Source organism: Chrysochloris asiatica, unplaced genomic scaffold (genome assembly GCF_000296735.1).
Source record: "Chrysochloris asiatica unplaced genomic scaffold, ChrAsi1.0 scaffold00044, whole genome shotgun sequence".
Classification (NCBI taxonomy): domain Eukaryota; kingdom Metazoa; phylum Chordata; class Mammalia; order Afrosoricida; family Chrysochloridae; genus Chrysochloris; species Chrysochloris asiatica.
This window is the reverse complement of record NW_006408562.1, coordinates 10173217-10189717: the sequence shown is the minus strand read 5'-3', so window position 1 is coordinate 10189717 and position 16501 is coordinate 10173217. Positions and strand designations below refer to the sequence as shown.

At 40.3% G+C, this 16501-nt stretch overlaps 1 protein-coding gene across 2 annotated transcripts in view; it reads right to left on the bottom strand.

Moving 5' to 3' along the window:
* GABRB3 (gamma-aminobutyric acid (GABA) A receptor, beta 3) overlaps window positions 1-16501 on the bottom strand; it is a 329602-nt gene that overhangs the window by 16270 nt on the left and 296831 nt on the right. The window contains exons 8-9 of one of the 2 annotated variants that reach the window (XM_006861877.1): window positions 10209-10453; window positions 7526-7531 (exon numbers count right to left, since the gene is read on the bottom strand). In XM_006861877.1, the coding sequence (XP_006861939.1) occupies window positions 7526-7531; window positions 10209-10453 (251 nt within the window). The remainder of the gene's footprint in view (window positions 1-7525; window positions 7532-10208; window positions 10454-16501) is intronic. The other variant, XM_006861876.1, reaches the window with a different exon arrangement.

Sequence of the window (16501 nt, the reverse complement as noted above, 5' to 3'; positions counted from 1 at the left end):
AACAGAGCATGGGAACACTGAATGTTTTAAAATTGGGAAAGGTGTGCAACAAGGTTGTGTTCTTTCACCATACGTATTCAACCTGTATGCTGAGCAAGTAATACGAGAAGCTGGGTTCTATGAAGAAAAATGTGGCGTCAGGATTGGAGGAAGACTCATTAACAACCTGCGATATGCCGATGATACAACGTTGCTTGCTGAAAGCGAAGAGGACTTGAAACATTTACTGATGAAGATCGAAGAGCACAGCCTTCGGTGTGGATTGCATCTCAATGTCAAGAAAACAAAAATCCTCACCACTGGACCAATAAACAACATTTACAGTTATAGTTATGTTTATATTTATTTATTTAAATTTTTACTTAAAATTGTTTTCCTCTTCATTTGGAATTTCTGTAACGATTTTATTCCCTCTTTTTACTTTGTTTTGTTGTTGTTGCAAACTGTTGACTCTGATTCCCTATTACTAGTCTCGTAGGTTGGTTTTATTTTGGATACTTTTATATCTGGGTTGAGTTCTGGATGATATTGTTACGTGTGTTATGTAAACTCGGTGTCTGTTGGTTTTCAATCCAAAGAACTTCTTTTAGTATTTTTTTGTACAGTCGGTCTGGTTTTTACAAATTATTTTAATTTCTGTTTATCTAGAAATGTCCTAATTTCACCATCATATTTAAGGGAAAATTTTGCTTGGTATATGTTTCTTGGTTGGCAGATTTTTTTGTTTTTTTCAGAGTTTCATACATGTAATCCCATTGTCTTCTTGCCTACCAGATTTTTACTGAGAAATCAGAGCTTAATCTAATTAGATCTCCTTTGTAGATAACTTTTCATTTTTCTCAAACTACTCTTAGTATTATTTCCTTGTTTGTAGTTTTGAAAAATTTGATTATAATATGTATCAGAGATTTTCTTTAAAGGTCTATCCTATATGGAGTTCATGCCACTTCCAGAATGTCTATCTTTCATGTTATTGGGGAAGTTTTTTCCAACAACTCTTCAATAATTTTCTGTTTTTTTCTTTTATTTCTTCCTGTTCTGGAATTCCAAGCACAGGTAAGTTATTCGTCTTGATAGGCTGTCTTCAGATTTTGTTGTTGTTGTTGTTCTGTTTACTGACTGTTCCTCTTGTAGATGAGTATTGAGAGATTTGCATTAGAGCTCACACCGCGGGAGAAAGATGAGGCTTTCTGCTCCCGTAAAGATTTCCAGCCTCGGAAACCTTGTACAGGGTCGCTATGAGTCAGAACCGATTCCACGGCACATAACAACAACAACAACAACATGGTTTTTAATTGATTCAATTGACCTTGTTTGCCCTTTCAATGTATTATCTGTTTCTGAAGTCTTAATATTAGTCTTTTCACTGTTTTGTTTTTTTTAATTTTTATGTTGTCAAGTTTTTTCATTTATTTTGTTAATCTGTTCTTGCAGTGACTTCCCACATTCTCCTAAAGTATTGATTGTGCTTTCCTTCATTTCATCTACAGTTTTCTCACTCATTCTCTCAACTTTGTAATAATAGATTCAATTAGTATGACATCAAGCACATAATGAGACACTGGAGAAATAAAATGTCCATCTAGGATTTTATAGAATACATTGATAAGATTGTATTCTATACAATCTTATCAATGTATTCTGGATAATCACATGAAACCAGATGCTGGCATCTTTCTTGATTTCCAATCATCTTTCTGAATTCAAACAGTCTTTTGAAATCCTCTGGCCTTCCCAATCCTCTGAATCAAAGTTTTGTAAGGAGAAGTCTCTGGTACAAAACATCTAACTTGCTCACACCCATTAGTAGTAATCAAACATTCACTGTTAGTCTAGAGGTGCCAACTGAGGAGTCAGGATGGTCTCCAGTGCTGTTGGGACTTGTGTACCTTTGAGACCACCCACTGCCCCGTAACCTCTCCAGAAATAGGTGCAGACAAGCCACAGGCAGGGCAGCAGTTTGGACACGCCCCAGTCCCACTTCAGCTCTCTCTCCTGTGTGCAGGAAGGTGGGAGGGACACAGACAAACAGAAGAAAGCAAGAGATTAGGACATAGGGCCCTGGTTGATGGTGATTACCATGCCCCTGACCCCTCCACCGCACAGTCGCCTGGTCTCTGCATGATCCTGTCTCTTGATAGATTATTCTTCAAATTTATTAATGTGAGCTTCCACTGATTCAGATCCATTCCATTACCCTTTCAATGTCTTATGTATTTCTAAAATCTTGGTATTAAATTTCCAGATTTCTATTTGTAGGTTTCGTATTGCTCCCAGTTTTTCTTTTGTCTCGTAGTTTTTGTAGTGTTTTCCCAGCGTTCTCCTTGCTTTTCTCTAACATTCTCTCAATCTGTTGAAGGTACCTAAATATCATTCTTCTGAATTCTTTCTCAGGTAGTTCCAATACTTTTTCTTCCTTAGAAATGTTTTATGACTCTGTCTTGGTCACTTATTTGAACCACTCTGTCTTGTTTCTTTGTGTGAATTGACATAGACTGTTATCTTTGAGACATTGTGGTGTGATATCTATATTTAAGATGTATGTTGGTGTGTTCTTTGCTGTTGCTGTTGTTGTGAAATTCCATTGAATCCGTTCCAACCCATAGTGACCCAGTATAGGGTTTCCGAAGAGCAGCTGGTGAGCTTGAACAGACTTTGCAGTTCAGCCCAATAACCCACGCTAAGACTTCTCACAGACTTCTGGTGGGTGTGATTAAAGAATGAAACGTGTTCTCAGTTCACTGCTCCCCACATGTGCAGCTCAGTTTGGGGGGGTTGGCTGATATTGGCTACTGTCCATCATTGATCAGGTGGCATGTTGGTAATGACTTTTGTTTTGGTAGGTTGGGCTACCAGGTGTACTATTATGACTGGGTTTAGGAGTCCGATCATTTCTCCCATTGGATGAAGCAAGCAGGGAAAACACAGACACACAGGCACACACACACAAGAAGAACAAACCAAAACAAACAAGGAAACAACAGTGAAATGAGAAAATAATAAAGGAGAAAAAAATGCAGCAGAAAGGAAAAAGAATATAGTAACTAAAAATATAAAGCAAGTAATAAAAAAATAAAGCTGGAAGAGAAAACTAGAGAAAATAATAAGAAAGAAACACACTAAACAAAACAGAGGGACAAAGGTCAAGAGGAAACAAAAACAAAAATGGAAGGAATTTGGGGGCTGGAGGATGAAACAGAAGGCAAAAAATGAAACTGGAGATAAAAACTAGGGAAGGGAAAGAATAAGAAGGAGGAGGAGGAAGAAGAAGAAATAGAAGGAGGAGGAGAAGGAAAAATAAACAGAAACAATGAAAGGAAAAACAGAAAACAGGGCAGGAACCAAGTAGCTTAGATTAGGGTCTGTCAAGCTCAGAGAGTAGCCAGGGGCATGATGGTTGCTTATGAGAGTTCCCACTTGTCTAAAACTGGCCAGGATCTACTCTGTACATTCTCCAGGTCTGGGTCAGGGCTTACCTGGATCCAGGTATGGAGGTGCTCCAGCTAGTCCCTGACCCACAGTAATGCAGCTCACAGCTACCAGGATAATAGGAGTTCTGCTGGAGGTGTACTGGCCACACCTCTGGTCTCCTGGGGTGTGGAGAACAAGAAAGAAGCCCACCTTTCTCCTTGCCAGTCACAGATCTGTACTTGCATTGTCAGGCCTGTACCTGCTTCCAAAGGCCCTGGTGATAGTTTAAGACAGCTGTACTGTGTCTGGCCAGCCAGCACAATTCACCTTTCTGCCTCCATTTTTGTCACCTCTTTTCAGCTTCTTCTCCTAGTAAGTATTCAATCCATTTTTCTATCCTTTCCTCTGAAGCTCAGGACTCCAGGCTTATCATTTGTATCTGTTCATTTGGTTTCAGGTCTCTCTATATATAATTAGAATAAGCCTCGACTGCTTCCTGTGTGAGACTTTCATTTGTTGTTGTTAAGTGCCATCAAGTCGGTTATAACTCATAGCAGCCCTGCATAGGGTTTCCAAGGAGCGACTGGTGAGCTTCAACTGCCAGCCTTGTGGTTCAAACCGGTCTTGCAATCCAGCGCATTAATTCGCAGCGCCACACCATTATTTATATTTATGTTTTCCCATCATCTGAATTTTGCTGAAGATGCTCAGCTAGATGTGTAGAAAGCCAGCTGAGGAGGGCTCCCTGATTGAGAAGAAGCCCCCTGAGCAGCAGATCCCTGTACTGAGTTCTGACCTGTCCCAGCCACAGATGAGACAACTGCCCAACACCAAATGTGACACAAATACAAGCAGGGCTGTAAGTGTCCAGGACCACTCAAGCTTTGGCAAAACATACCAAAACCCCCACAAAACTCTGAGATCATGGTTTAGAAACATCACGAATGGGCACTCAGTTGTGTTTAGGGACAGAGAAGTATGTAGCAGGTAGGCAGAATTATTGTTGTTAAGTGCCGTCGAGTCAGTTCTGACCCATAGTGACCCTGTATAGGGTTTCCAAGGCACAACTGGTGAGTTTGGACCACCGATTTTGCAATTCACGCGACTTTGCAGTCCAGCACTTTAACCCACAGTGCCACACCAGTACTCCATAGGCAGAATAGTAGTGGTCCCCAAAGTTGTCAATGCCTTACCCCCTCCAGAAGCTACGAAAATGTTAGCTTACATGCAACAGAGACTTTGCAGATATGATTAAGGTTATGGATCATAGGATAATATTACATCGGTGGACCCAATATACTTGCACGTGAGCTCTTAAAAGCAGAGGAGTCTCTCTGACTACAAGCAAAGAGAAAGATGCAGTGGGGGTGACTATATACAGATCTGAAGTGTGAAAGGGGCTCTACCACCTTTGTTGGAGGTGCCACAAGGAAAGCAGGAGAGAGATATGGGCAGACTATAGGAGGTGAGGGAGGTCCCTGTTGACATAGAACAAAAACACGGGGATCTCAGTGAATTGACCAACAAACTTAATGAAGCCGGAGGTGGGTTTCCTCCAGAGCCACTAGAAAGAATCACAATTTGTCAGTATCTTGGCTCCTATCCTGTTGGATGGCAAGCAGAGGACCCAGTAAGACATACTGTAGCAGACTTGTAACTTGAAGACTGAGAGAAACTAAATGGATGTGGTTTTAAACTTCTAAGTTTGTGAAAATTTGTTATGGCAGCAATCAAAGCTAATACACATAGAAGATACAGAAACTTTAGGAGGAGCAATGCCCTTTGTAGTGCTGTCAGTTAATGCACTGGACTGCAAGGTCAATTTGAACTGCAAGGTCAGCAGCTCAAGCTCACCAGCTACTCCTCAGAAACTCTATACAGGGTCACTATGGGTTGGAACTGACTTGACGGCACTTAACAACAGCAATGTCCTTTGACGGAACAACAACAATGTTCCTCAAAGGAGGAGTGGAAATCTTCCATGCAGAAGGCAAGAAAAACAATCAAAGGTATAAAGAGTCTAAAGTGTTTTGAGGAAGGCCAACTAATGGACTAGAACCACAATCCAAGAGGCAGTGGTTTCATAGCATGAGGTTTCCAGCACAGGAGACTGTTGCTTTTGTGACCACTGTCACTGACATCTGCATGGCGTCCATCCTGATAGGGAAGTCTTCTTAGCAGTGAGGGTTGGAAAGGCAATGAATGCTCTCTATACATTAATGAGGCCAAGTCTGTGCCCTTGGGTATCGATGAAGGAGACCTGAGTACTGGGGAGCACCTCAATTTTGTGCATAATTAGTAGTATTGGTAGAGAACTGTGTATTCCCTAGTGCTCAGACCTTTATGACTAGCTTTTAGTAGCTTTAGAATACAACTCAGGTAAAGTAGGTCCGAGAAACAATACACTATAACACGATGTTTATTTCAGAGCAGGTGAATTCTTGCATTATAATAGAAATAATAACGTATGACACGTAACAATTATGCTAATGTTGAAAGGAGTCTGACTATACAGGGAAGTAATAAGATCTTAGAGTCCTGGTGTGGTGCTGGGATCAGTACTAGACTGCTAACCACAAGGACAACAGTTCAAATCCACAAGCTGCTCCTTGGAAACCCTATCCAGAGTCCCTATGAGTTGGAACAGACTCAATGGCACTTAACAATGGAGAAAAATAATTTGACTGCTTCACTTGATTGTTTTGTACTGACGTATTAAGCAAAAACCACTATTTTAAAAAATGTATACCAAAATTACTAAAAACTTTTTCCCCAGAAATAAGATGTTGCTAAAATTGGTTTAATCTTAGGCACTGGAAACTTTAAAAACATATATCCAAAGTGATGCTGATGTTTTATTGTCATCTAGAATTTAAATCTTGACAGAGATTGGGATCCTTGTGAGTGAAATACACGACAGAAATGATCCACAGAGAACAACAGGTGACCATGAATTTTTAAGTGTTTTCCTGAATGATCCTTATTTTGAAGGGTTCGGGTGCATATATCTGCTATAAATGGAACTACTGGTTTCAGTGCAGTTTTTCTCCCTGCGGTATAACCTTGGCAGATGTCAACACACAAAGACTGAAAACATCTAGTGCAAAATACATCAGAGGGATGTTCGCTTTTTCCTAGAATCTGTCACCAGATTGGCATGTAGGTGATATTTAATTACCTACTTACCTCCAAGCTTCTAAATAAGTAACATACTCCCATTTTAGAAGAATAAGACATTATTTGTCCCTAGAAGAATGAAATCACGCACTTCAGCAAGAAGAAGTCTGCAATTTTGATTCCTCAGCATCTCATGAAATTCAGAAACTTGTAAATGTTCACACAAGGCTTGTGTTACGGATTGAATGGCATCATGAAGTCTCACTCCTAGCTGTTAATGTGACCTTGTTTGGAGAAATAGGATCTTCCTTGGAAGATATCAGTTAAGGAAGTCATATAGGATTAGAGGGGGCCTTAATCTTATATGGCTGGGTTTTATAAATGAGGGGAAGAGACACAAACACAGAAGGAATACAACTATATGATGGCACATCTACAAGCTGCACAGGAATGACACGGTTTGTCAGAAAAAAATAAACAAAATGCCAACAAACAACAAAAAACTAAAAGGAAACCAAAAAATCCAGAAACTAAGAGACAGACATTGAATGGCTCCTGTCTCAGAGGCCCAAGAAGAAATTTACATGGGTGATCCCCTGATTTGGACTTTGAGAATCCAGAACTGTGGGACAATACATTTCAGTTGTTTTAAGCCACTCAGTTTTTGGTATTTTCTTATGGCAGCTTTACAAAAGTAAGACAGCTTATAATAATAATATTTGTATTTCAACTAAAGACTTAACTCTTGGAATAAGTAAGGGTTAAGCACAAATAGCTAAGACTTATATCGCACTACTATATAGATCTATATATCTCTATCTATCTATCTATGCCTGTGGGTTAATGCTCCTGGACTTCAAGGTTGGTTTGGCAGCAAGTTCAGAAGTTCAAGTTCACTGGCCACTCCTTGGAAACCCTATGTTGTTGTTAAGTGCCCTTGAGTCGATTCTGACCCAGAGCGACCCTGTACAGGGTTTCCAAGGAGCAGCTAATGAACTTGAACCTCTGACCTTACAGTTCAAATGACATTGTAGTCTGATACATTAGTCCACAGTTCCACACCAGGACTCCTGGAATACAGGGTCGCTCTTAGTTGGAACAAACTCAATGGCACTTAACAACAACATATTGCACCTCTAATGTGAAGAGAAATTTTGTGACTGTGTCAAAAACTCGAGGATTCATGGGTCAACTAGTAAGTTAAAGTACTGTTGTTTTCAAGTGCTGTTGAATCAGTTCTGACTCGTAGTGATCCTGTGTAGGGTTTGCAAGGAGCAATTGGTGAGTTTGAACTGTCGACCTGGCTGTTCAAACCGACCTTGAGATTGAGTGTTTACCCTAAGATGCTACACCAGGACTCCAGAGTATTGTATAACTGCTAAATATAAAAAAAATCAACTCTTAGTTTTGTTGATGACTAATTCATAGTTCCAAAGGCACTCAGGCTACCTATTAGGTAGCTATTAGGTAGCCTGAAATTCCCTGAGTACACAGTCCTGTGGGTGCCTTCCAGGGCCCATAAGGTGGTCTTTGAAAACAAAATGAAGTGGCTCCTTGGTGGTTGTGGAAGGGCAGCCCTCTGTGGTTTGGTGTTCAATTCCCATACAACGTAAAGGGGGTCACTGAGGTTAGTGTTTAAAAAGCAGTACAGAGGTCACACTGAAACAATCCATTTCACTCGATACCACTGAAAGGTAGAGTAAATCATCACAGAAGGCTGTGTAAACTCAGAAGCACATGGCCTGAATCTAGCGCCACTTCTGTTTTGCATACAAGTTGTGAATTTTTTCTTATCATTTTCCTTTTGTTCATCCTTGATACAAATGTATTAGTATATTCATTTCTACATTAAAAATATCACTTACGTTGTTAGGTGTTGTTGGGGAAAACTTTAATGTTGACCTTTATTGGTATCAAATACACACTTAGAATTAGCATGCATGCATTATGTGCCAAATAAAACCCTTACAAGTTAATGCACAGTGAAAAATGATTTAAAAATATGAACACATAAATGCTTTAATAGAACTTCCAAGATGACAGAAGGGGAAAAAAAATCTCAGAAAAACAAGCAATAAAAATTAAGTTATGAATAAAATGAAGTTTTCCTCTGTATTTAGATTTATGGAGTCCTGGTGTGGCGCTGTGGGTTAATGTGCTGGGCTGCAAGGTCGGATTGAACTGCAAGGTCGGCAGCTCCAGCTCACCAGCCACTCCTTGGAAACCCTATTCAGGGTCACTATGAGTCAGAACTATCTTGATAGCACTTAACATCAACAACAACAACTTTAGATTTATATTCTGCTAAATATTCCTGTGGATGTTAGAGTTTTTTAATTAGTTATTATTTATTTGCATTTCACACTCAAGGTATTTCTGTAGCAAAGCAATTTGTTCTAAACAGATTCATTAAGTACAAAGTTAACAATTTATAACCTGTTGAAATTAAGAGGCCTGTGTAGTATGGAATTTAGAGAAGCAGCATTTTGTGTGTGTGTGTGTGTGTGTGTGTGTGTGTGTGTGTACACACGTGTGACTACATGGAGGAAGCAATAATGAGGAATTTTAGTTTCTATGTATTCATAGCAGCATGTAGGTCTGTTTAGAAAAATAAACATGTGATACTGAATCCATTTTCTACTTAGAAATCTAGAATAATTTTGCCTGTGGGAGAGCGTAGCTTTCTTCACAGATTCTGGGTTTCTCTGACTATATTTTGCTGAGAGAATGAAAGCTGTTTGTGTGCTCTCTGTGTCAGGCATCATTAACCTGTGTCCACACTATGTGCTAGCCACAGGCCTGAAGGTACAGGCTTGGGGTGGCATTAAGAGCACAGTAAGGAACAAGAATTCAAATAACCAAGAAGGTCAAAACAAATATAATATGCTCACTGGTGGAAATACCTATTTGAGACTTTGTTGCAATGAAAGAGGTGGAAGGACAAAAACGAAGCAATTACACAGAAACTAAAATGTGCTTTCAGTAAAGTATGGTTTATAATTACAATAAAATATTGCTTCATTAAAAAAAATAAACTCACAGGGCATCAAAATAATCAAGTTATTTTGTAATGAAAGGATGGCACAGTGTGTTGAACTGGTTGAAGGTAGATGTTCTTAATCCATTATCTCCTTTAGAGACAGACAGCCCAAAGATTTCCTAAGGTAGTCTGAATCTTCCTTCACCTGGCCCTGTCTTCTTGCAAAATGAAACCAGAAAGGGATCAGGGCCAGTGCAGACCCTGAGCAAACGCCACGCTGAGGGAATGGTGGTCCAACAAGGGAGTGTGAGGCTTGTACCAGCTGCCCTTGTGCAAACAACAGTGCTGTATTGAATGATCAAAGGCATCATTTTATAGGCAAGTAAATGTTCACACTTTTTGACAAAACACTTTTGTGCCATGTTGGGGATTCCCACCCTAGGGTTTCATTACTTTTAGTAACCACAAGTTCTGTTCTTTTTATGAGAAACTGGAAGATTTTTGCTTCTCCAGCTCTGCACTACTTTTGATTTTATGTAAAACTCAGTGACTTGCAAGAGGAAATAGTTTAAACTAGGGTCAGCAAAACCATACAATTCCTACTTCAGAGGTAACGAAAGCTCATGTGGTGACTGAATCTCTGTGAGGCACAGGCGATGTCCCTGAATAGTATATGTGCTCAAGTTACAGTGCCACCTACCCGGTTGCCTTCACTCTTTGAACGGTCATTCTTTGCCTTGGCTGTCTTTTCTGCAAGCTTCTTCTGCCTCTGAGGGCCTCTTCCAAAGAAAATGTAGTTAACAAAGGCATACTCCAAAAGGGCCAGGAACACAAAGACAAAGCAGCCCATGAGGTACATGTCAATGGCTTTGACGTAGGGAATTTTGGGCAAAGTCTCTCGAAGGTGAGTGTTGATGGTCGTCATTGTCAACACAGTTGTGATCCCTGTAAAAGAATCAGAAGGTGAGAGGTGGTAAATTCACTGCAGTATCCTTTGTTTTTCATTTTCCTTTGGTATTTTCTCACAAAGCATGAAGTGCCTCGAGAGCAATATATTGACTATTATTAAGTGATTGTTGTTGTTGTTAAGTGCTGTTGAGTCAGTTCCAAGCCATAGTGACCTTGTATAGGGTTCCCAAGGAGTGGCTGGTGAGCTTGAACTGCCGACCTTGCAGTTCAAACGGCGTTACAGTCCAGCGCATTAACCCACAGTGCCACATGGTAGGAATACAATAAAGCCTACAATGTGGCATTTGAGCAGAGCATCCCAACAGTGTCTAGGAAGCATCATCTCTGCTCTAGGCATCATCATCATCATGGGTGCTGGTGTCGTCAACAGAAAAGATGGAGAAATGTCTAGAGCAAGAAAGAGAATGTGCTATTTATGAAAACTAGAAGAAATGAAAATAAGTTCAGGATTTAACATAAAACGTGAGTGTCTGGAGGAGGAATTCTCCGGGCCTCGAGTTGAGTGCGGGGTGGTCTACACGTGGAAATGTGAAGCCATCCACAAGATCCTTGTCACAACAAGACAGTTCTTAACAACCGTGCTCAGTTGAAGGACAAGTAATGAAGAAATATTTTCTACAAGTAGCATAAAGATCTGATCCAGCCCTGCATTCAAAGATGATCACAGTGCAGATTTCTCTGCATACCCTAACACACAACATCTTACACAAAATTTGCTCAGCAGTACTTGCTGAAGTCAAGTTAATTATAGTATTCAAAGTATAATATCACAATGGTTTTGGGACAACTGACCAAACTTTCCTTTCTTCTTCTTCTTCTTTTTTTTTTTTTAACATCGTTATGTTGAATTCTTTATGTAATATCTTACAAATCATCTCATTGTTGCTAAGTCACTAAGCAACTAAATTCAGAATACATTTAGTCACTAAAAGCATGTAGGGGAAGAATCCACATTTTACAACTTTATCATAGCAATGGACATAGTTCTGACTACACACAGATTCACCTTGGGTAATTTGAGGTCCCAGCCATTGGGAGACAGTGTCTTGACCATGCTGAATTGAGTTAAGCTATGCTGACAGGTAGTGGGAAAGGGGACTCACTGTCTAGGGGGCACTAAGCGTCTCTTCAGAGTTATATATAATTTAAAAATGAATAGTGGAGATGGATTGTACACATAAAAATGATTGAAATTTCAGACACTTTGTTATCTGTATATTACTATAATGAAAATTCAAACAACAAAAATAAAAAGAAAGAAAAGAAAAGAAATCTCAAGGAAGCTGCTGTTTTGCTCTGACAAACTGATGCCCCAGGATGTCATTGTAATGTCTCCCCCAGGACTTGGTGGACTGGGTCAGGGCTTCTCTCCAAAAGGAGATGTTCAAAGGAAGGAAGCCTTAGCAACAGCCCTCCTGCTACAGCATCCAAAGGAGTCAGCCACAGGACTGTGGCAGAGCCTAAACCAGGGGTCCCTGTAAGCTCTCTCCATGTATCTCTACCAGGCCACACTGGAAGGCCTGCGTCTTCATCCTCTGTCCCACAGACAGGACCCTGAGGCAGCAGGCTAAACCCTGACTAAAGCAGAGAGGAGTGCTCTCTGAAAGACACTCGGGCTCTCGCCAGCTCATCTCTGAATGCTATTGAAATCATACAGGAGAATTGAAGACTTTGGCGTTTTTGTGTATAAATGTCATCCATGGTTGCTTATGGAATATATCGAAATCCTTTAGGATAGCTATTTTAAGATTCAACTTCAAATATAACATTCATATGCATCTGGGGAGCTTATAATTTTTAAATGGCAATGGGATAATTATAGTTTACAAATAAATGTGAAAAAGTTTTTTAAAAAATTAGGTGTTCTCATTATTCTAAAATGGTATAATGTTGCTTCCACTTTTAGTTTTTTTCTTTTGGAAATAGATTTGGACAGTCTAAATGCTTGCACTTTATTCTACACTACCTCTCCACTTGTCTCTTTTGTAAACACTGGTGTGGTAAGAATTAGAGGTGACTTCTAGCTCATATAAGCTCTTAACTTGAAAGGCTGTTGTTGGTGGTGGTTATGTGCTATGGAGTCAGTTCTGACTCATAGCAACCCTCTGTAAGGTTTCTAAGGCTGTAAATCTTTATGGGAGCAGAAAACCTCATTTGTCTCCCATGGAATAGCTGGTAGTTTCGAACTGCTGACCTTGAGGTTAGCAACCCGACTCTCAACCACTATGCTAGCAAAACTCCTTAAAAGGCTGATGCAGCTTTCTAATTCTTCTGTCCCATTGCCTCCTGTCTAGATGGCGGTGGAGAGTGCAGCCTGGTCCACAGCCGACACAGGTTAGGCCAACATCACTCTGCTGCTTCCCAGTGGGTAGCCTGAATGATAACCAATGACCTCATTTCCCAACCAGGGCGTGGTTGAGTTGCACATAATACCTAAAAGCACTACATGATGTGTCTACTAAATGATGACTGGGATTATTAATAAAACAACAACAAATGGTCATATTATTATCATCACTATAGAAGAATAGCTCTTTGGAAACCTCTACTGTTTCTGACTAAAGACTAGACTTTGTAGCCCCTATGCTAGCTGAAGGACTCTATCATCTTGCAATGTGAGGGGCTGACAGGAATGGAGTTTCGGCATTCTTTTGCATGTGCCAGACTGATCATTTTTCATATTAATTATTAGACTCAAGTGATCTTAGTTTGTGTTACTGAAAAATATCTGAAAAAATACATTTATAAACATGATATAAATAAAACTCGTTAAAATAGATTTGGTGTCTCTTCTTTGTGATTAAAATAATGTGCTATAAAATTATATTAATATAAAATTTTACTTTTTGAAGTACCAGTACTCCTTTTCATTGATTATTTGACTTAAGGTTTTTGAGTAAGACTATAAGACTGCTTCCAACTTTGCAGTGTGGGATTCCAATGCTGGTAGCCCAGCGTGACTGAAATCTGATGTGTGGCCAGCAGGAGCCTCGGACTCTGAAGTGAACAAGACAGCTGCACAGCACAACCGTCCACAGAGTCAGTACCCTTTTCTCCATTGTAGAAGGAGAGCAAGGTCAAATTGTCCCAACCAAAGGTCCACATAGCCCTGAGCTAGCGGTATGGCATCCTCAGGGTGCGTCTGTGCATATACAATGCACAGAAGACCTCATTAGGCATGAAGGCGCTCATCACGTTACAGCCACTCAGTAAGCATTGTGACACTTGGGCATTGCAGGGTGGGCACTGGCAGGAGACCACCTACCATAGCCTTTCAGGCCAGGCCCAAGTCCTTTTCAGGAATTAGCGCTCATCTGCATCTTCACCATTCTGAGAAAGTCTACAATAAATATAACTAATAATAATTCTTGCTCAGTTTTTAAAAAAATTAATTTAAATTCAAATCATAGGCATCTCAACTAAACAGAAATGTCAAAATGTGAAGTTATTGTTTCTTGACACATTCCATCTAGGTGAACACACTTCTGAGGTGTGATCTCCCATCTCTCTAACCCTTCCTTAAAGAATTCTGTGCTCGTAGACTTATCCCACATCAAAACAGCAGCTTTTACATCCTCGAGGGTCTCATATCATGTTACTTGGAAGAGTTCTTTGAGTTTTGGAAACAAAGAAGTGTGAAGGGGAAGCTCAGGTCTGTGGAGTAGAAAGAGTTGTGGTTGTTGTTAAATGCTGTTGAGTTGGTTTCGACCCATAGTGACCCTGTATAGGGTTTCCAAGGAGCTTGAACCGCCGAACTTACAGTTCAAACAGACTTCTCAGTCCAGCACATTAGCCCACAGCACCACACCAGGGTTTCCAGTGAAGTTCTTGTGGGCCATCCCTTCTTCCCCTTGAAGAATGAGAAGGTGCGTTGTTGTGATTGGAAACAATTGCTCTGCACAACTTAACTGACACTTTTCTCATCAGTGCTGTTTTCAGTTTCCTTAAAACTTGTTCATTATAAGCCCTCATAATTGCCCTGTGTTCTTCAAGAAAAACTTACCAAGTTCGTGCCTTTGGAATCCCCCTAAAAAGTTGCCTGAACTAAACCTCTCTACCTTGAATTTCCCTGGCCCATCAGATCCCCTCCCCCGGAGCCATGATTTAGAGTAGACCCTTTGTTGAAGATACCCTAAGGAGACTAAGATATGTGTATTACCGAGAGAACTTGTCTGCAGTCATCTACTGAATGCAGACACGTTTCAACATTTTATTAGGAATAAATCCATGTGTGTATGAACTGGAACCATAGCGGAAATACTTTTTAATTTACTCTCCTCTTAGACCAAATACCTATATTTTTCATTGACACTTTGGGAATTATCTGTATTGGTTAAGGAAGAGGGTCCTGAGGTTAACTAATTGGATTTGAGATTGTTACTTTACTGTTTAATATGCATGTCACTTTATACCAGCCCCTTAAGTCCTTTGTGCCTCATTCCTTGATCTGTAAAATGGTGACAATGGTATTGAGTATTCTGACACTGACCCTCTAAATTCAATGAGAGAACTACATTAGTGGCCTCATTAGGGAACCTAAAATGTGAGTATGTGATCAATTTCAACCATTATTACTATTACTGTTTTGCTGTTACTGTTGTTAATACTGTTGCTATTCACTGCTATGGTCCCATGCTATTTCCTTCCTTAACAAAACAAAGTTAACTCACACCTACAAATGCAGACTCTGAGACCACGGACATTAAGTGGAAATGGGAAGGCAAGAGTGGGCGTGATTAGAGCTGGGCCTGTAGCCCTCACAACACTTGTAAGCCAGGGTATGGTTAGGGCTGAGCTCTTGCCCTGTAGGCCCCAGGTTACCATGATGCTGATGAGCTGTCAGTCTCTCTTGCCTCTCATTTCCACATCCCAGACCTTGACATCTGTCAGACCCTAGCCCGAGTCCAGTCCTCAGTTCCAGTGACATGCTTTCAGTTTGACCTGAGTGTTCCTGTGTTCTGACACAGTCTTGAAGATAATATAGGCTTATATTACTCATTAAAAAAAGCGGATTTTTTTCCATATGGTATAATGAGGTCGTGCCATGGAGTCAGTTCTGACTCATAGTGACCCTGTATAGTGTTTCCAAGGTTGTAAATCTTTACATGAGTAAAAAACCTCCTTTTTCCCACAGAGCAGCTGGTAGATTCAAACTGCTGACCTTGCGGTTAGCAGCCTGAGTCATAACCACTACACTACCAAAGCTCCTTATGCATCACTTGTATGTCACCACCACTCGTCTGTCAGTTTGTCAAACTGTGGTGGCTTGCGAGTTGCTGTGATTCTGAAAGCAATGCCATCAGTGTTTTAAATACCAGCAGGGTCACCCATGGTGGACAGGTTTCAGATGACCTTCCAGACAAAGACAAACTAGGAAAAAAAGAGTGACGAATTACTTCAGAATATTTAGTCACTGAAAACCTTATGAACAACAGAGAAACACTGTCAGATATAGTGCCGGAAAATGAGCCCCTCAGGTTGGAAGGCACTCAAAATGCGACTGGGGAAGAGCTGCCTCCTCAAAGTACAGTTGACCGTAATGACGCGAATGGAGTAAAGCCCATGGGAGAAAAGCCCGCGGGACCTTCATTTGCTGGTGGGGCACAACTCAAAATGAAGAGAAACAGCTGTAAACATCCATTGAAAATAGGAACACGGAATGTACGGAGTATGAATCTGGGAAAACTGGAAGTTGTCAAAAATGAAATGCAATGCATAAACATCGATATCTTAGGCATTGGTAAGCTGAAATGGACTGGTATTGGCCATTTTGAATCTGACAACCAAATGGTTTACTATGCAGGGAATGACAAATTGAAGAGGAATGGTGTTGCATTCACTGTCAAAAAGAACATATCCAGATCAGTCATGAGGTACAACGCTGTCTGCGATAGGATAATATCCATGCACCTACAGGGAAGTCCAGTTAATGCCACTATTATTCAAATTCATGTACCAACCACTAAAGCCAGTGAGGACAAAATAGAAGAATTCTATCAACTTCTTCAATCTGAAATTGATCAA